Here is a 21,422-nt window from a genome sequence, read left to right on the forward strand (position 1 = left end):
TGGTAGGTAGATGCGTATCTAGACAAGGTTGGTAAAAATACCTACTTGCCCTGCAGCTACATTCTAGTTACTCCTGGAACACTGTGCTCTGTGCTGGGTCAAGGGACCCTGTCTTTGGTCACACAGTGCCAACGGGGTGCTCAGCACTGATGGAAAAAAAAGTGACATATCAGACATCTGGCAGATATTAGCTAACAGGAGATTTCTACAAAGGAGATGTGTCTCTGACCATAGAGAAGGTGATGCAAGCTCACCTACTGGAACCTACTGCTACAGAGGACAATTTCCTGGTCTAAAGAATTATGAGAAATTAGACCAGGTGATGGCTTCTCATGTCCTCTTGTCCATCAGAATCGCCGGTGTGTCATGATTTCATAATAAACATGGATTATCACCTCTGACTTTCCTAGCTACAGTCCTCGGGGTGGGACTGAAAGACCTGAATTAAAGAGCCTCACCTGTGAAGGCCAGAGATGTCCTTCCAGATACTTTTTTTTTTATGAGGCATAGTGCAGTTTTTATTGAGAAGCCCTTGTATTTTATTGACAGAGGAATTGAGAAAGAATTCCATTAACCTGGATTTTCATATATACATATACATATGTGCCTAGACAGCTGCATGCACACACTTGTGCCCATAAACATGTAAACACACAAATCTCACATACACAGGAAAAAAGGAAAAAAAAAACACGTGTTTTCAGGGTTCTGAAAATAACTCAATTTACCAGCAAGTAGCAACAACATTTAATAATTGCTTCCTGCTTATTAAATGCAGGATACTTGTCTAAGAAAATAGGATTAGCTACCCAAAATTTCACAGGATGATCTGGCTGTAAGTCTTTAAATTTCATGTTACATACTTTGTGGGCATCCCCAGCAAAGGGCCCCTCGGGCTCATGGCCTGGAGTAGCTTCTGCAGAAGTGACTATGGAAGTAGTTGGGCAGAGAGTGTGTGGCCTGACATTGCGGAGCCCGCCCAGACACCAACAACCAAGGGCAGGTTTGGAGATGGTGTGGAGGAACCTGATTGGTTGCTCAATGCTATATGGCATTCTCTTTCTTCCGGAAATAAAGGAATCTGCATCCTCTTGCCCTTGGTTTCCATTTGCAAGACTCCAGGTGTGAGTGTGAAGACCTCCGGCCTCTCTCACCCCCTTGGCCTGAAACCTCCTGTCCTTACCCATGGGCTGGACCCTTGGGAGGAGGACCAACAATAGTTTTCTTGAAGAATTAAGTTAAGAATGTAGTTACTATTGTTCTTGGAAGTAACTGGAAAGTTTCAAGTAATTGAAGGTCTAGATACTTTCAAACTCAAGGATGCAGGCTACAGAGGGGAAGAAAGGCCTAGACAAGAGGTTCAAGACCCTGACTCACCATTACCATCACATGGCAAGTGTCAAGTCAACAAGTGCTCAGGTCCCACCCTCAAAATAGGAACATTATCATCTCTGAAGTTACTGTCTAAATTTTCTCTTTTTACAGAAATCTGCCCGCAAATGTAGCAGAAGTGTGAGCCACTGAGTTGTACAAGTCTGTTGTGGGTGTTCAAGACCCTGATTGATGATTAGCATTGTTAAGTCTGAAATTGTCGCATGGAGGCCACCTTTCACATATACAATTGGCCTGAGTGTTTGTATTTCTCGACAGCAAAAAATCCTGCATGCTGGGATCAGCCATTTTACAAAATGGAAAGCCTACTCGTTGGCTTGTAGGTCTTTTTTATGGGTAAAGAGGGTAGTTCCAGCAACATTTGTGTAATCTAAAACTTGACTGGTGGGCAGCAAGGCAGTTACATGGGCCGGTTTTCGATTGACCCATGCCCAGGTGGCCAGCGGACCACATTCTTATATCATGTATCAGAGCAGAGGTTCTGTACCTAAAGAAATGGGACCCCAATGGATGAGAACTGACAGCAATGCAACAGACTCAGCCTCTGGTCAACTGAGTTAGAAGCCCTACAGTATCTCAGCAGGCTCTATTCACTATGCAGCCCAAGTTGGGATGCAACTCATGGTAGTCCTCCTGCCTCAGCCTCCTGAGTGCTGGGACTACAGGTGTGATCCAACACAGCCTACTGGTTTGTTTCTGGAGAAAGTGTCTCACTGCTTAAAATGTCTTGCAACCTGTTATGTAGCTCAGTCTGGCTTCAAATTTTCAATTCTCCTGTCTCCACCTCCCTCCTGAACTCCAGAATAGACAGGCATTAGTGGAAGCAGCACTTTAACTGGAGCATTGAACTGTGCCTACACAGAGCTGGCCTTTGATTTTTTTCCTGCCAAGTGCTTTCTTTTTCACATCCTTAAACTGTGTCCAACTGCTGCTACTATTTACAGGTAAGTAAAGGCTTGGACCTTTTCAGTTGGAAAAGGAGTATTTCAGAGAGCAGGACAGAGATACAAGGATGGGCATACTGATGCTATTTGTAATAGCATATGTGTGGAAGCAACCTAAATGCCCAACAATGGGGTGCCAGGTAAGATATTTGACAAATCCATGATACAAGCAGTGAATCTAATTGAACAGCCTCATATAGACTGCAGGCAATTACATGCTAGAGAGAAAATCAAAGTACACAATTGTGTGGGCAAGCATTTCCAAGGAACAGCAGTGTGTGGACATCTTTTAATGTTTGGGCTCTAGGAAGAGGAGCTGGAGAATGGGAAGAGTTGGCAGGAAGGCCATGCTTTCACAAACCTTTCATGTGGTTTGAATGCATTGTCATATAGATATGTGTTTGTGGCTATAAACATGTTTTTGTTTTAATCCTTATGTGTGGGATGAGGAACTGATCCAGAGAGTCCACAGCAGCAAACTATTTGCCTCTGAGAGGATCTCTTTGCCAACTGCAGTTAATTTAAATCTGAGGACTATAGAGAGAGATTAAATGTCAGAGCCCAGAGAGTATGGAGTAGCTCTGAGAAAGAACGAGGCTGACACTGCTTCCCCCCTGTAGCTCCTGGTTGCTGTTGTGAGACAAGAAATTGGATATCTCCTGTAGGAGGATTGGAATGGCTTCAAAAAATCCAAGGACCCTAACCAGCAAGAAGCAGCTAAGAGAACTGTGTCCCCTCTCCCACTCAACCTTTCTCTCAGCTACTTGGTTTGGGGATGTTGGAAGTGATTATCACCTGTCACTTCCCTAGCTACAGTCCTTGGGGTGGGTTGGGAAGACCTGAATTAATAGACCTCACCTGTGAAGGCTGGCAATGTACCTTCCGTGTGTTTTCAAACTCAAGGATGCAGTCTACAGAAGGGGAAGAAAAACCTAGACCCTCGAGGTTCAAGACCCTGACTCATTATTAGCATCCCACGGCAAGTGTCAAGTCAACAAGTGCTCAGGTACCATCCTCAACACAGGAACATTATCATCTCTGGAGTTACATCCTGAATTTAATTTTCTCTTTTTACAGAAATCTCCCCCAAGAGTAGCCAGACGTGTGAGCCACTGAGTTGTGCAAATTGATTGTGGGTGTCTTTGTGTGCATGTTCTCTTGTTTTAAGACTTATAGCACATGAGCTAGGGATGGAGATCAGGGATAGACAGCTGATGTTGCATGCAAGAGGCGTTTACCCCATTGCCTGGCCAGCCAAGCCTTATTGATCATATGGAGTGAGAAAAAGGCCCTGTGTGTTAGGAGTCTCCTTTAGTCGCAAACTAGCCTGGTGTTCTGGACCAGGCCCTTTCTGTTGTCTGGGTCTGTGCCTCCTCTTCCATCTAAGGGTGACTACACAAGCCTCTGGCTTTCCGGTTTCAGGAAAATTACTCCCTGCCTTGAAAATAATTTTGGGAGGAGGAGGACCTCCTCTAACAGTGAACTGGAGGAGGGGCATAGGAGGAGAAGAGGAAAGAAGGGTGGGATTGGGAGGGGCCAAGGGAGGGGACTACAGAGCTGGGATACAAAATGAATAAACTGTAATTAATAAAAAAATGAATATTTTTTTGTCTTTTGTGGGGTTTGTTTATTTTTTGACTTGTTCTTTCCTTTATTCTTTTTTCTTTTTAATTTTGTTAAATACAATTTATTCATTTTTTATACCCCTGTAGCTACCTCCCTCCTCCCCTCCCAATCCCACCTTTCCTTGCCCTTTTCCACCCTGCCCCTTCCCCAGTCCACTGATAGGGGAGGTCTTCCTCCCCTTCCTTCTGATCCTAGTCTATCAGGTCTCATCAAGAGTGGTTGCAATGTCTTCCTCTTTATCCTGGTAAGGCTGCTCCCCCCTTAGGGGGAGGTAATTAAAGAGCAGGCCAGTCAATTCATGTCAGAGACAGTTCCTCTTCCCATTACTATGGAATCCACTGGGACACTGAACTGCCATGGGCTATGTCTGTGCAGGTGTTCTAGGTTATCTCCATGAATGGTCCTTGCTTGGAGTATGAGTCTCAGGAAAGACCCCTGTGCCCAGATTTGGTTCAGTTGCTCTACTTGTGGAGCTCTTGTCCTCTCCAGATCTTACTATTTTCCACTTCTTTCAAAAGATTCCCTGCACTCTGCCCAAAGGTTGGCCATAAGTCTCAGCATCTGCTTTGATACCCTGCAGGGTAGAGCCTTTCAGAGGCCCTCTGTGGCAGTCTCCTGTCCTGTTCCCTGTTTTCTCCTTCTTCTGATGTCCATCCTCTTTGTCTTTCTGAATGGGGATTGAGCATCTTAGCCAGAGTCCTCCTTCTTAATTAGTTTCTTTAGGTGTACAAATTTTAGTATATTTTAAAAAAGAAAATATACTTGAATATATTTGATAATGGAAAAGAGTGATTGTGAGAAACACAAAGAAGTTTTAATCCATACACCATTTAATCACAAGAATTCTAAACTATGACAATGAATAATTGTACTTACTGTATGTAAAAATCATGGAAATACATTTCCTTTAGAATGGTTTTGGTTTTGTAATAAATGTGAATAGAGAAAAAAAAAGAGAAAATAATCTTGGATATCCACAGGTTTTACCAAGTAAGATGTAGCCATTATTTCACTTTAAAAGATAGTCTTTTGTACTGGGATGTCTCATTGTAGTACGAATCTTCCTAGAATAGGCACCTGAGCTCCATTGACAGTACAGGACAGGAGATGACAGGGCGGACCAAAGCTCTGGTGGCTCCTGAAAGGCTTCAATGCTGGGTCCCATTAGTAGTCTCATTTTTTTCCCCTATTTTTCTTTTATTGAAATAGTCTTTTCCACACAATCTATTCTGATTACTGCTTCCCCTAGATCCTCCCCAACTCCCTTCCTATGCAAATATACAGTATTTCTCTCTTATTAGAAAACAAACAGACATTTAAAGAATAATAATAAATAATATAAATGGGGCAGACAAGCAAGCAAAATTTTACAGAAGTGTATGTGTCAGTCAGCAGGCAGTCAAGGGCAATGACCCACTGCTTGAGCTATTTCTCCTGGCCATTCTCTTGCAGGTAAAAAGTGAATTTATGCTTGGCATGCAGCCAGCACAAGTGGTGCGTTAGGTAAGTCGTTAAATAATTCAATAAGCCAGCATATAAGCCTTTGTCTCTTCTGCCTTATTCTACATCATTTTAAATGCTTAAAATTTATTACACTTTATTTCTTTAGTGTGCATGTGCACTCATGGCTGTGTGTATGAATGCATGTGATTTTATGCATCTCTCTCTCTCTCTGTCTCTGTCTCTCTCTCTGTGTGTGTGTGTGTGTGTGTGTGTGTGTGTGTGTACAATTGCAGGGAGCACATGTGGCAATAAGAGGAGAACCAGTAGGGAGCCAGAAGTCAGGAGCCAGAAAACTGATACAGAAATTAGTACTCCTTTGAAAATCTGCTCTTGTCAACAATCACATAGACAATGAAGACATCAACACAGCAGCCTTTGTTAGCCCTTAGCAAAACCAAATATTTTCTTGATTGTGACAAACTGACTCATTGTGAAGAATGCTTTGTCGTTCTGAAATAAATTTAAATATAAATATGGCCTGGAGACCATTAGAAATTTAGAACTCTAAGTGTACCCAGTGGTAGCCTCAAACCCTGTCCCACCTGGAACAGGACTTCTCTAAGGCTGAGATCCTGAGTCCCGCCCCCTCTTTCCCCCTTTCATTTCTGCACTGCCTCCTTCTAGTAGCTAATTCAGAGCTCAGTGGGTGAGTATAGGAGGAACAGGGGCCTTTAAGACAGAAGAGTGGTGGAAACAGCACTAATGAACTCAATCCTGTGCATCATTATTTTCTTCCCTGATGTCTCCCTGGTCCATATTCACCATGGTAACCTCTCCAGACACGAAACACCCCCCAGTGTGTGGTAAGGATGAGTACTAGATTAACAGTCACTATGCATAAGAACAGCTGGGGACCACTGTCTCCACCATTGCTGGGAAGTGGGAAGCCCCCTGAACTGATGAGCTGACATGGACGACACCCCCACAGCTTAAAGGGTGTCCATCACAGTTATCTTTCACTACTTTTTCCTGCAGCTTTGAGGTGATGGCGCCTCAGAAGGCAACTGGGATTTAATCGTTGGTTGAAAACCATCTTCAGTAACAGAGACTGTATCTTCGACGTGGGGCGGCACCTCACTTTCAAATGCTTCATTTCGATAAGCATGGAAGGCAATTGAGTTGCTGGAAAAGAACAAAAAGGTCTCTCTTCAGATCTGAGCAGAGTTTTCATTCAAGATTCGGCATGACTGGATATTTGGGACTGCAGGAGCCCCATTCAGAACTGTAACAGGACATAAACAGCACCACACAGGGACCTGTTATTAAGTCCTTAAAAAAAGTTTGCTTAATAAACATCAGACAAACTAAGAAATATTAACAGACCACATTGGCATACATCCATATCCTCATGTCACAGTACACAAAAGTGGAAAGGCTAGGGCCACAGGCATCTAACGCCATACCAAGGTACCTAATCGGGATGTACATTTTGGAACTGGGCTAAGAACTAGACGGCTCGTGCATTCATAGCTGAGGCCTGTGACTCTTTAGAACGGGTTAGGAGTGACCAGTGAAAGGGTTAAGAGGGCCTAGTGACCCGCGCTAGGTCCCTGGAACCCACAAAAAGGTAGAAGGGGACAACCAGCTCCACAAAGATATCCTCTGACCTTCGTGGGTGCCATAGAACTTTTATGTACACACAAACGGGCCACTGCCACCATCACCAACCCCACCCCCCACAATAATAAATAAAATCTTTCTGAAAAAGCAATGGTTTTGAAATCTGCTTAGCATCTGTCTACTCTAACACTAATGTGGAGGGGAAAATGTGTGAAGCAACAAAACAGCATTTCCACAGGGCTGGCAGTCTGGGATGCAATGGCAAAGAGTGCGTGTATGGCCCACAATTCCACACACCACATGCATAAAGTGTCAGGCACTGTAATGAGAGGAACTAACTGGGGGATAGAAATGCTGATGTGTGCAGGCTGTGGGGAGTACTTTTTTGATCTTCATTTTTGTGGTTTCGTGGGTTTTATTAGTTTTTTTGTTTGTTTGTTTTGTTTTGTTTTTTAACAAGACGTCATAACATTGGGTTGCATTGAGGAGTTGGCAGAAGGGAAGAAACATGACCAAAATATGATAGGATGATAGGAGATAGGAATTAATTTAAAAAGTAAATTTATAAAAGGAAGGGGAGGAAGAAGAGAAAGGGGGAAAGAGAGGGAAAAAAGAAAAAGAAAGAAAGGAACAAGGAGAAATCTACAAGACTCCAAGTTTCTGAGCAACCAACAGAAGCTGAGACAGCTTACCTCTGTAGTGTCTTCTTCTTTCTCATGCGTCTGCACTCTAAAGTGGGGTGGGGGAGTTGGGAGGAGTTGAAAGGAAGATTGACCATGTCGTCAAAAACATTGTGACATTTTTCTTCTAACCAAGGGTATTGTTTCTGTTTTTAATTGAACCATTCCCTGGCAACGGTGTACCCCACAGGAAGTATCATCTCTGCACTCATGGTTTGGTGTAGCACCCACATAGCCTCCCTAACTTGCAAGAATGACATCGGTAAATTGTCCTTCACTGAAACGATGAATATAGGTTTTTAAATTGGCTGCTGGAGAACAAGCTAAACATGGATTCTGCAGGTGACCTGAGACACAAGGTCCTACTAATGGTCTTTTCCATCAAGGACCTTTAAAAAAATGTTTTTATTTTTTTTACAATTTCTTCATTTTATAACCCAATTGTAGCCCGCTCCCTCAACTCCTCCTGGTCCCACCTTCTCTCCCTATTTCTCCCTACCCAATTCCCCTAGTCCACTGAAAGGAGCAGTTCTCCTCCCCTGCCATCTGCCCCTAGCTTATCAAGTCTCGTCAGGACCGCCTGGATCCTCTTCCTCCATGGCCTGGCAAGGCCCCATCCCCAGGGGGAAGTGATCAAAGAGCAGGCAACTGAGTTTATGACAGAAGCAGCACCTTCTTCCCTCACTCGGGAACCCACATGGAGACTAAGCTATCTATTGGCTACACCTGTGCGGGGGTTCTAGGACCATTTTAAAAATGTCACTAAGGTAGCACAATACAGGCTTTGGCTCCTTCCATGATGCAGTTCAGGAGGTGTGTGCCAGCTCCTATTCACCTCCTATCAAGGACATTTAGACTCCAAGTAATCACCCTCCATCAGGGAAGAATAAACGATACCCAGAGCCAGAATAAATGATCATGATGAATAATCAAGTTTTAAAATTTAGAGGGAAACATCCTGATGTTTGACAGGCATGTGCTTAGTCCCAAATTTCTGCTCAGTCGTGTGAAACTGGTCAGTAATCAGCTCATGAACAGTGTCTTGGAAAGTCAATGGCTGACATTCTCACCCAGGGGATGGGCTACACAGGCTTAGAAACAGTGTGTGCTCCCCCACACCCTGCAGGAAAGGGCCGTGCAGGCAGGGGTGTTACCCTCAGAGTTCTCTGGTTCAGAGTTAGAAACAGTTTTTCCTCCAATGTCTTATTTGCCTCATCTATTAACTATGTTCCAGAACATTCAACAGTATCATCATGAAAACAAAACCAGTTCTCTCCAGGCTAGGAGAGAACTCACAGCAGGTCTTATGGTGATCTGTTGCCATCCAGATCTCAACCCCATGCAACCAACTCCTATTCCACAGCATTTAATTCCTTTTTCTTTAAAGGTTTTTTCCCTGCCCCGCTCTGTGGAGAGGCTGTGCGCACTAGATTTGTACAAATTTGTGTCTCTGCGTGTGTCTGTGCACGAGAGGGGAGGTGCCTGCTGAAACTGGAGGCAACGCATGGAGTTGTGGTTACAGGCACTTGGTTGTGAGTCACGCACCAGGGGCTGAGATGGAACTCACATCCTCTGTAAGAGCCGTCCCTGCCGCTAAGCAATCAACCACCTCCCCACCCCACATTTAATTTCCTTATGGGAAATGTGAATTTCATTTTTCTCTTGGGGTGGCCCACAACTTAAACGTGAAACATATGCTGTAAGCCCAGAACATAGAGGCAGAGGGCTAAGAAGTTCCACAGTGGCCTCAGCTGTACAGTAACCTCAAAGCCAGCCTGGGAGGTGCAAGCTCAAAAGAAATCAAACAAACAATGGCGGTAGGAAAAGAACCACCAGCATTTAAGCTTTACAATTTTATAAAACAGGAATCTTTATGAGATACTGTAACAATGGTCGCTGAGAGTGTCCCAAGTGTTAGAAACAAGCTCAGGCTTAGTAGGTCCTAACACTTCCTCTGGTATCCTGAATGGATGAGAACATGTACCTTGGGTACAGACAAACAGAGAAGTTACATGAAATGTAAGCACCATGCCAGGTGGGGTTACTTGAAGACAATCAGAGCTGCTGAGAGCCCTTGCTCTAGTTCCTCCGTCTGGGAAAAATACATGAAACTTACTGTCTTTGATCAAAGGGCTAAATACGACAGGAAGTGCCATCTTGAAAGAAATGTGGGAAGACACCCTTAGTAAGAATCAGCATTTTCCTATGATCAGATGCCATTCTCCTTGGACACTGCACTGCTTTCTATTGGCAGTCTCCTAAGAATGGGAAGCCAAGCTCTCAGCACTTAGAAAGAGGCTTAGGACCTCTCTGCTTTAGAGTTAAAGGCCCAGCAGGACCACCACTGGGCATGCCTGCCCGGTGCATTTAAAGTGGCTTTGCATCTTGCCACAGAAGTAACAGATTTTGCCCTGCCAAAATTTCCTTTCGTGCTTTTTAACAGGAAGACCCAGACTCATTCCTGACATTGGGACTGTGATAAAGTTACTCACGTATGATAGTCAGGATGCTCGCAAGAATCAGCAGCACAGCAGACACGGAGATTCCGATATAGAAGCCCTTGGTGAGGATCGTCAGTGGGGATTCTGTAGGATTCACTTCCTAAGGAAACATCAGTAATTGAAGAGGCCCCAACTGAGATGAGCAGAAAACCCATCCTAGACCTCAACCTAGACTTTTTCTTCATTGCTGGTAGCTACCATAGAATATGCAAATATGTGCCAGTGTGCTCCTTGATTCCCAGTACACAAGAGGCAGAGGAAGAAGACTATCTGAGAGGTCCAAGAGAGTCTAGTCGACACAGCGGTTCTGGAACAGCAAGGGCTACACAGAGAAAGCGAACATGTGTGTTTTAAAATAGAATATAACATGCAAGAAAAATAAAAGAACCCGAGTTGGTACTAAGCTGTGAAACTCTAGACAATGCAAACTTCAAAGTGTCTAGGAGAAGGATGGAAATGTTTTTCTATGTGGGGTGAAGTGACTAGATGGTTGCATATCATGAGAGTGATTATATCAGAATTACTATCTAGTAGGATGTCCTCTATTGAGAAAAACAATGCCTCCTTTCAAGTGGACACTCTGATGTTACCAGAGAGCACTTGGTTACTAGGTGTGGTCTGTCCTCAGAGATCCTACCTGTCTTCTAAAAGGCAAGTCTAGATTCTACATTTTTCCCCCTTTTGATGTCTCACTTTTCACTATGTAGCCTCAGCTACCCTGGACTCTCCATGTAGACCAGGCTGACCTCTTACTTAGAGATGAACCTGCCTCTGCCACCTGATGGCTGAGCTTAAAGCTGTTCTCATGCCAGGCAAGACCTACATCTTTATAGAACCACTCAGGAGAAGCTGCTCACGGATGCTGTCTGATGAACACCCTGTGATCAGATAAAAGTGCAGACTCCACCCTGGTGCCCTGCTGCAGGTGACCAGGGATCACCACAGGTGGACTAAGCATGAGACAGGCTGGGCATCAGCTTAGGCCATGTCATAGCTCAGCACTAGCCTACTACTACCCTAAGCAGAGCCCAGGAGATGCTCTAACTGCAGGAAGTGGAGCATGAGGTCAGGTCTTTGCCCGTGTCTGAGCCTCATCTCTGGGTCACAAGCCCAGCTCCTCTGCTCAGTCAGTGAGACCATGGACAGGTTAGCTCAGCTCTGTGAGCTCTGTGCCTACAGCTACAGACAGCAAGTTCACTAGGTAAGGTACTCTCAGGCACTTCTTGACAAACACTCTAGGACATATAGAAGAAAATAAAGTTGCTTGTTATTCTGACAAGGTCTCCTGTATCCTAGGCCGGCTTGGAACTCACTACGTAGCCAATATGTCTGATCCTCCTGCGTATGACTCCTGAGTCCTTGGATTACAGGTGTGTCTGCCATGCCCACTGGAACATTTACTTTAGAGCAGTTTTCTGGTTATGAATAGAAGCAATGGCTATCATTTCTCATTCATCTTCACATATATTTTTTTAACCATATTGTGAGATAGAGTCTAGGAAGCTGATCTACAGGCTCAAGAAGGGGGCCACTGTTGTTAAGTGTGGGTGTGTACACCTTTCATTCCCCGGATTGAGAAGTAGAGGCAAGAGAGTCAGGAGTTCAACTCCATAGAGAATTCAAGGCCTCAAAGAGACTGTCTCAAAAAACAAAGAAAGAAACAGAAAACCCTAGACACAAGCACTCTTCTCAATGCACCTAGAGACAGTCTGACAGCTCCAGAGCCCAGAGTTCGCTACTTCATGCTTGAATTTAATTTTGACTTATTTCTTCTTGCTGATAACCATGGCTGTACTGCAGTTAAGCACAGTCAGGTACCGCTGCACCATGCAGTGCTGTGTTAAAACCGCACAGATCTGTTCAGTTAGCAGCACTTTCAACACGGCGTGATGGTTTCTGATCTTACACTAGGATACACTAACACGGCATGTTAACTCATTCTCCTTTGGTTAGCTCATCCTTTTCCTAACGTAACTTTTAATCATGTAAAACCAGTCAGTCTCTCTCTGTGTCATCACCTTCCTCCATTGTTTTGTAAAATATCATTTATTGGGTATGTCTAACAAACTTGCTTCCTAACATTCATTTTAGAGTCAAATTCCTTTCTTCCTTTCAATGGATTTATTATCATATATTTAGTGGGTTTTGTTTGTTTGTTTTTGAGACAGGATTTCAGTACATAATCCGAGATGCCATGGTAGTCCAGGCTATTCACAAATTTGGTATTTCTTGTCACCTATCTGAGTCCTAAGGTAAAAGTCTAAACAACTATGTTTAACTCTGTTTTTCTTTTTTCCTTCTATTTTTCTTCTTCTTTTGAGATGAAAGTCTATGAACTAATTTAACAGACAAAGTGTTTAAAGGCAACATGATTCCAGGAAAATAGACAAGTGAATCTTACTATCAGCACAGGGAGGGATATACTTACTGTGTGAATATTCCAAGGGTTGGGTGAGGATGTCACGGTAGAGGTCCAAACTGCTCAACAAGAATGAAAATTAATTATTATAATTATAAAAATGTTAGGTTTTTACTACAGACACTCCACATATTCATACCAGCTTCTATGATTAATTGAAAAAAATAAATAATCAAATACTGCAGACACAGAGAGAATCACACTAAATACTTAGTATTTTACCAAATTTCTCTGGGAAGTTGCACATCTTAACTTTTGTGTTTTAGCCTCATTGAAAATTCTCTCTCTCCCTCTCTCTCTCTTTCCCTCCCTCTTCCTTTCTCTTTTTCTCTCTTTCTCTTTCTCTTTCTCTGTCTCTATCTGTCTCTCTCTCTCTGGGAAAAAAATACAAGTACATGTCCAGGCCCACCTCCATATTTGTGTGAATCAGAGAACTAAGTTTTGGGACACTTTAAGGACCTATCTTTTTTACACTTCCACATGAGCTGAGGATGGCAAGTGTGCAAAGGTTACATGCACCTTGAAAGGTCAGAATGACTCTACTCAGTATGAGCGGAACTCCCATGACATCTAGAACAGTGTGTTACCACCCACTATGTCATTGTACTCAACTTGGAACAGAATTGCTTTAGAGACTACGTGTAATATCACCCACAAAACCACGTGTCTCACATGATGTGAGGATTAGGATTTCATTTAGAAAGAGAGTGACTAACCCCCATTCACCTATCAGGGTGTTTCAGAGACACCGATTTTTTGAACAGATTATATATTTTATGCTTTCTAAAATTTGTGTGCTTAATACAGAATTCTCACCCTGCTGAGAAAGAACAGTAAACAAACGCTTTATATCCTAACCATAAACCACTCAATTAAATTTTATTCCTTAAAAACACTCATCAGATAATTATACATTTCTAATTTTATCAAATGGTAGACATATCTGATTGCAATGCACACACACAGACTGCCCACAAAACGAGTGGAAATACTACAGGTCTGTGGAAATCCCAAGGACTTGTAAAGCTGACATTGCCCAGCATAAATGAAGCTGGAGGGCTCATAGCCTTCCGCAGTTCACATATTACTAAGTTTACATTACATTTTATTCATTGGGAGAGCAAAGAGCCAAAGGCAATGAATGACGTTTAGGCAGTATCTACAGTCTAGGTCCTATTGTAGCCTGGAACCTTAAGTAAGACCTTCCAATGTAAAAGTAAAGGATCCAGTAAAGAAACGGGATAAAATTTTAATTCAACACTGACAGGCATGGTGGAAAACTAGAGTCAGAGGCAAGAAGATCTCTATGACTTCAAGGCAAGCTTGGTCTATATAATGATTTCCACACCAGCCAAGTTAAGATCCTGTCTCAACAAAACAAAACTCAAAACAAAACTAGTACCACCCCAGAAGGACATATGAACATGTAAACTGTCACTTCTTTTCTAAATCTCTGTTTTCCATGAAGTCAGTAACTTATCCATGTTCTTCAAACTCCAGCCCATGAGCCCATCCTCCAAAGCACCAAAAACTAAGGACTGAAAAGCTCTGTCAGTCCTGAGAGATCGTCACAGTTCTATAGTGTGTGCAGCTGCCTGGAAAATGGTGGATTTTCTCATGAACCCTGGGCTCTAAAATCACATTTATAACCTAGAGCCTCTGCAAAATCCACCCATAGCCCAGTCACTCAGAGCCTCCCTAGTTGATGTACCCACAGGCCAATGGGAGGCAAGGAAATCAATACCTCCCATCAGATTGACCTAGAGAGAGAGAGAAAAAAAAAAAGCCATGACCCTTCTGCTGCCCTTCAGAATCCAGCCCTACTCAGGGATGGACGGGTATTAGGAAGCTTTAAGTATCTCTCTAACAGCTATCTTTTCACTTCCGGATGCAGATTTGACTTAATCTTGTCTTTGAATGTCAAGCTTTCCCCCATCGCTAACAAACTATCCATTACTGTTAAGTCTAAATTCACATATGCACGCATTTGAAGTACAAACTTAGGGGTGTCGGCCAAAGCATATGCATACAATGCATTTCTATATTAAATTATGTGTATATGCATATGTCATCTGTGTACGGGTTTCTGCATTTATTTGCATATGCCTATGGAGACCAGGGACATCCGATCCCCTGGAAGGGGAATTACAGGCATTTGTGAGCTGCTCCACATGGGTGCCTGGAGCCAACTCAGGATCTCCTCGAGAACAATGTTTTCTTATAGCTATGAATCTGTCTCTCCAGCCACGCATGAACATTCCAAATCCCCCAAATCTTTAAATGCAATGTGTAAATCATCAGTATGAAAAACATCTTTTGCACCTTTATGCTTCACAAATTGAAAGATCCTTGAAGCAAAACTTTGGAAAGCATCACCTGCCCCTAAAAATGGAGACTTCAGAAGTTTTCTTCAGTGAGGATTTTAATACAGGACAATCCCTCCAAACATAAATCTCAGTGCCCATACCAGGAGGCCTGACCCTGGAGTTAGAAGAACCAGCTTCCAAGTCAAGTGAACAGGGACAGAGTTTGAGTCATTTTCTGTCTTCATAACATCCACCATGAAGTTATGATTCTGTCAGTTTCTGTCACTATAAAATAGGGACAGATCCCAGCTGTGTCAAACAGTTGTCTGAGGAATAAACACTACATCACGAAGCATATAGTGCACTGCCTGGTGCTCAGGAAACACTAAATGTTAGCTTCACTGAACTATGGCTTAACTGTAGGGACCAATTTCAGAATGGACATGAAGGGTCCAGAATCTTCCTACCTAACCCTAGTTCTCAGTCATTCCCTATTTTCATTCCAGAAAGTCATGCCCCACTGGGCAAGATTCTCAGCATCCTCATTAGCTATCTTAGATCAATGATCCACCTAAGTCTGGCTGTTAGTGAATCCCCTGGGAATCTGACAAAAAGAGATAGGTATCCTCCAACTTCGAGCCTGAACACAGGAGCAAGTACATGCAACTTAAGACAGGAAAAAAAAAATCTCAGGCCCTGTGAAGCTGTTTCAGACCCAGTTGAGAACACCTCATCAACATTATACTTCTGACTCAGTGTCCTCTGTGTCCCACCACTCTCGTAAGAAGGAATCTGAGCCTTGAAACACATGGGTTTTACCTGGTTCGTGAGTCTGTGTATGTGCTGATGTTGGAGTAGAGGCAGAGATTCCAGTTGATTTTGGAGAACTTGCAGGTCTTGTCAAAGTAATTGGGTATTTTGTGGTAGTTGTGGGTCTCATTGAAGTAGTTATGAGTTTTGTGGTAGTTTCAGCTTTCCTCGAAGTAGTTGAAGGTTTTAAGATAGTTATTAGCCTTGGAGTAATTGTGGATTTGGGGCCAACTGAGGGTCTCCTTGAGGTAGTTGTTCGTTTTGTGATAGCTGGGGGTCTTCTTGGAGTAGTCTTGGATTTTATGGTTGTTGAGGTTCTTCTTGGAATAGGTGTAGGTTTTATAAATGTGGGTCTTCTTGGAGTAGTTGTGGGTTTCATTGGTGTGGGGGGTCTCATTGGAGTAGTTTTTAGTTTTGTGGTAATTGGTGGTCTTCTTGGAGTAGGAGTGGGTGTTTTGGTTGTTGCTGGTCTCCTTGGAGTAGGTCTGGGTGCATTGATAGGTTTGGGTTTACTTGAAGAACTTGTTGGAACTCCTGAATTTAGAAATCAATATGAAAGCAAAGGTCAATCAAGCAAGAAGAAAGAAGAGCCTTCTGCTACACCTACTCCCTAGCACACTAGTGAGAGTCTGTCCCAGGCAGAGGCTGATCTCCTGAACTTCTAATCTTTGTCATTGACCAACTGGAATGTGGCAGGAGAGGGCAGTGGAAACACGCTCACCAATGGGAGAAGCTGCACTGACACCATGGATGTGGACAGAGCCCATGTTCCTATGGAAACACTTTATGAATGACAGGTGTCAGATGCTCAGCTCTCTCTCTCAGCCTCTCTGTGAGACTGAGAGGGTGTGCAGGGCTGGGATTATTTTCTACCTCTCATCGATAAGTGACTGACTTTTCCACAGATATCAGGCTCGGAATGTCCTGAGAGAATACACCACACAGCGCTGCATCAGAGCTGAAGGCTAGCTAGGATAGTTGGCCTATGAAAGATCCCATGCAAAGCCCGACAAGAAGAATTAATCCTTTGGGGTAGAGAGAGTACACACAGTCTCCCATGTTTTCTTTCCAATCTAAGAGAAACATGGTGAATGTCACTTATCCAAAAATTTTGGTATCAGGAGTTTCACAATTTGGATATTTCTGAAATTTTTCTAATATGTGCATATAGCTTATGGTGCAGCTCAAGTATAAATATGAATTGATGTAGCATTCATAAGCATATAGTTTACACATATAGCTTATGGGTTAGATTATAAACTCTTAAAAATTCTCCACATGAAAATGTTATGGTATTGAAATTTCCAGGTCTTTTATCAAGGCAATGCCCAAGATCTTAGATCGAGAAGTGCTGCAGATTTGATATTGTGACAAAGCAGGTTCAACCCATAATTCACAAATCAAGAGAATCAGCAGTGCTAGAAGAATCCAAATGGCTACTGGTGGTCTGAGAGTTCACAGAGATCCAAGACTGGGATTAAGGAAAACGGTGCTTGGAGGAAACAGTCAGTGAAAACTCCAGCAGGAGCACACACTGAGCTGGCACGTTTCCCCATAAAGCGCCTCATTTAATCCTAACTCAGCTATCTATAGAATAAAACCCAGGAGCCAGGATCAACAACTTCCAACACTCTTCTCTTTAATGGATGCAATGTAATCCGAATCTAGAGCATTTTCTCAAAAAAGAAAAGAAAAGATGTGTCTACCTGTTACATGTAGGAAGCTAATGGAAGAAGAGTTCATCTCACTTTCAAATTAAAAAAAAATGTATTTATTCACTTATTTTTGTTGCCCCTCCCCAACAGTGTGTAATTTTTCATTGCCAATGTGTTAAGGTCAGAGGGCAACTGAGAGAGTTGATTCTCATCCTCTACCAAGTAGCTTGCAAGAATTGACCTCACGTAATCAAGCTTGGCTACAGGCACCTTTACCCACTGAGCTATCTCAGGGCCCTCAGACATCTTTCCTGTAGAGGGCCAGAGAGTAAGTGTCTTGGGCTCAGGAACCAAAAAACAGGTGTTCAGTAGCAAGCATCACATCAATCAGTTTGAAAGTCACTGCTGACAATACAGCAGGAGAGTGTGTAGCTGTGCTGCAATAAATCTCTTCACACCAATGAGCAAGACTGTTACAAACCTGGCCTTTCCAGATTGTAGTTTGCAGAACCAGTGTAATTTGTAGCCAGAGGTTTGAGTACAATCTAAAACCCACCCTGGAGAACATGAATCTCTAAAGTACAGAAGCAAACAGGCAAAAAAAAACAAATCGTCAGAAGATCACAATGAAAACAAAAACTAGAAAAGAGGGAACGAGCTCAGGAGTTTTTCTTTTCTTGCTCTTAGACATTTTTTTTTGTCTCCCAGGTAGATAGGAAACTATAAATGGGTTGATAAGGATCCTGAGAGAGTATGTTTAAATCATGAGAAAATATAGACTTGGTTGTTTAAGGATAAGGCAGAGTGCCTCTTGAGGACCCATTGACTGGCCAGATGGAGAACTTTTAAACACTGACATGTGAAAGGAATTCTAAGGTTGATAACAGGTCACTATTACTAATTTCAAGCAGCTGGCCCTGGTGACCCGGGCCTTTCATCCCATCACTCAGAAAGCAGAGGCAGTTGGGTCTGTGTGAGGCCAGCCTGATATACATATGGACATCAGCCATATTATACAGTGTTATCCTTTATAAAAAAAAAAATAAGGAGGTAAAGATAAAAAAAATAAATGGCAAAGTATAGGACTGAGCAGTGACAAAAGTGGTCTGAATTTAAAGAGAATACAGGCAGGTACTATTGGCTCCTATTGTTGGTTTTAGCCCTTAATAAAGGAGATTGGTAAATATCACCAGAGAAAGGTCCAGCCTCATGATTCAACTCCTTTTTAAAGGATGTCCACATCAAAAAGGAAACCGTAGTGAGTTAAGGACTGGGGGTTCCATGAGCTTCTTATTAGTAACCATTGAAAGGGTGCTGGAAGGGAAAAACTTTCCACATGGACATTTTTGTGTCTAAAATGGTAAGTTTATAACAGGAGGTGAAACCTGTTTTAAAAACCCAAAGCAGGAAGGAGAGTAGAGCTCCCCACCCATGCATGTGGCCTGTGCTCAGAGGGTCAGCTGACCACTGTTGAAGCAGCTCATGCGTGCAACAGCACCCTGCATTGCCTGCTTTTCAGGTCAGAGCTGTTAAGGTTTCACAGTGTTGAGGGCAGGTGTTTTAAAGCTGCTAGACATTAACCCAGAGACAAAGGATATCTTTAATTCAAGTCACTTCATCTTAAATAACACTCCCTACTGTGTTTCAGGGCGGAAAAGTGAACGCAGTTTCATGGGTCAAGTACAGTTGGGACATGGACGCTGACTTGGCTCATGGTCTTGCAGTAAGGGTGATTTTAGCTTCAGTCAAGCACAGAGAACGTATTCTGTGCTTCATATGGCACTTAAGCCTGGGTGTGTTGGGACTTACTTGTGTTCTCAACACTAGAGAGCTAGAGGCAGGAGGACCAGGAGTGCATGGCCATCAGAGGACAGCCTGAGATACATGAGATTATGTCATTAAAAAGAATGAAAAGCAAGGGTTTAGTCACAGCACGTTCATAAGAACTTCCTTGTTCTAGGAGAAGAACAAATTACCAGCAAACAGAGGACTCGGCTCGCTTGTGAGACATAAGCAAAGAAGCAAGGCAGGCTCACCTGGTTGAACTTGCAGTGAGATGTTCAGGCTCTGCACACCATCCTGTCCCTTTACTTCCACTCGACAGCAGTAGACACCACTGTCACTCTCAGAGACACTCTCTATTGTCAAGGACGCATTTCCTTGAAGAAGCTGACTCTTCAGCTGGTAGCGGTTGTTTGTCCAATAGTAGATTTTGTGTCCATCAGTCCGGATAAGTGTTTGTCCACACGTATCAGAAGTACATTCCCCTCGGCCCCAGCACATGGATGACATTCCATTAGACACTGGATATGTGCATGGCAGGGTGACAGGGTGACCCACCACTCCATGCACTTGTGGGAAGGAATCTACAGCAGCTGTGGATACAAAGGTGGAATTGGAGAATGAGCACCACCATTTTCCTATGGTTGAGTTTACTGCTTCATTTCTTTCCCATTTTTCATTTCTGGCTCCAGTGCATATTAAACCTGACACATGATGTGAGGGAGACATGAGCTTTATTGGCCCTTCTTATTTTTCTTTGTAGAGTTTTGCTAACTTAGCAGTTTCACTATTAACAATTTACTGTAAGTGTATTCTTCAGTGTGATTATGTAATGGATATATGTGTGGATAAAACAATTTTCTGTAATGAATTACATTCACACTGTATCATTTTAATTTTTTCTTGGTTTTTCAGTACAGGGTTTCTCTTTGTAGCCTTGACTGTCCTGGTCATTCTATAGACCAGGCTGGCCTTGAGTTCACAGAGACCCTCTGGCTCCGCCTCCCAAATGCTGGGATTAAAGGTATGCACCACCACACCTGGGATTAATTCTTTTGGTATTTATTTATTTATGGTTTTTATGTTTTCAATTAGTATTTTTAGTCAAACAACTGAAAATGAGTTTATTTTATGGCATATAGGCCACGGGAAGTTTAGGTTGCCTTTCGTGTTCTTTCTTCAGCCCTCATGCATTGACTATAATATACATGTATATGTAATCACCCTCACTTGAATATTACATGCATGTGATATATTCACTCGCCCCTTACTTGACAGCCTTGTGGGTCTTATATTTTAATTTTGATAGGTTAAACATTTTGTTTTGAGCAACAAATTCATCTTGGGTCTTTGTTATAATAAAGACCCCAGGGAACATATTTTTCTTTTGAACCTCCATCCTCCTAGGCATCCCCCAGTTCAAATCTCACTCACCTGGAAGGAGTATGAGGCCTGAAATGAGGACTTGAGGATACATCATGATGTTGACCTGAAGGACATAAGGAAACACTCTGGTCAGCTGTGGTCCTCACCACATGGAATCTGGACAAGTCTTAATTCTCAGAAGGCAGCTTATCTTTGCACCTTGCTGGAGTCTATTATTTGGGTCTGCTCCACTGAGGATGCAAAAATAAAAATAAAAATAAAACATAATCAAAGGCTTCATGCAGCACTCTGTAAACTCCCCACAGTGAGGGCTCTCTGCATTCTCATAGACAAGGAAAGATGTCCTCCCAAACAGCCTCTTCTTTCCCCATCCTTCCTTAGATATAGTCATCAATTTCACTTCTGGTCTTGGCACAAATTAGATGGTAAACAGACACATTGAAGGCACAAACAAGAGTATGCTCTTTAGATAGGACCCTAAGCAAGGACAGCCTTCTACTGGCAGTACACTTGCCCTCCTGTGGATTCAGGGCTGTTTCTGCTCAGTAGCCATTGTGATGGATCCCTAAGATGGACAGAGGGCTGAGAAGAGTGTTAAGCATGTACCTAAGCACGTTGTCCCATCCACGCTAAAGTCAAAGCTTGTGGAGTTTTTCACTTTAGTTCCACTATTACCACTAATAGACCAAGGATAAGGGAGTGTGAACAAATACTACTCTCACTAGAACATTAACGTCAGGCTGCTGCAAGGGCTCGCTGGTTAAGAGTGTGTGTTGCTCTTATAAAACCAGCACCCATCCTGAAAGGCTCACAACCACTATCACTGGAGATACAGAAGACACAACCATTCCTGGGACA

General features: G+C 42.9%; 1 protein-coding gene across 1 annotated transcript; it reads right to left on the reverse strand.

Moving 5' to 3' along the window:
• Positions 1–6,424: 6,424 nt before the first annotated feature.
• LOC110554042 (hepatitis A virus cellular receptor 1 homolog) lies at positions 6,425–20,658 on the reverse strand. The gene is made up of 5 exons (XM_021646388.1): positions 20,613–20,658; positions 19,433–19,771; positions 12,635–12,684; positions 10,194–10,306; positions 6,425–6,587 (listed from the first exon to the last, which is right to left on the reverse strand). The coding sequence occupies exons 1-5, from the start codon at positions 20,656–20,658 to the stop codon at positions 6,425–6,427; spliced, it is 711 nt and encodes a 236-aa protein (XP_021502063.1).
• Between the last annotated feature and the right edge of the window lie 764 nt (positions 20,659–21,422).

The sequence above is a fragment of the Meriones unguiculatus genome, chromosome 11 (genome assembly GCF_030254825.1).
Source record: "Meriones unguiculatus strain TT.TT164.6M chromosome 11, Bangor_MerUng_6.1, whole genome shotgun sequence".
Lineage (NCBI taxonomy): Eukaryota > Metazoa > Chordata > Mammalia > Rodentia > Muridae > Meriones > Meriones unguiculatus.

Coding starts and splice junctions, on each gene's coding strand:
- LOC110554042 (XM_021646388.1), bottom strand. CDS start 20,658: ATGATGTATCCTCAAGTCCTCATTTCAGGCCTCATACTCCTTCCAG. Junction 19,772..20,612: donor AGGCCTCATACTCCTTCCAG/GTGAGTGAGATT, acceptor TTGTATCCACAG/CTGCTGTAGATTCCTTCCCA. Junction 12,685..19,432: donor CTCACTGCAAGTTCAACCAG/GTGAGCCTGCCT, acceptor CTTGTTGAGCAG/TTTGGACCTCTACCGTGACA.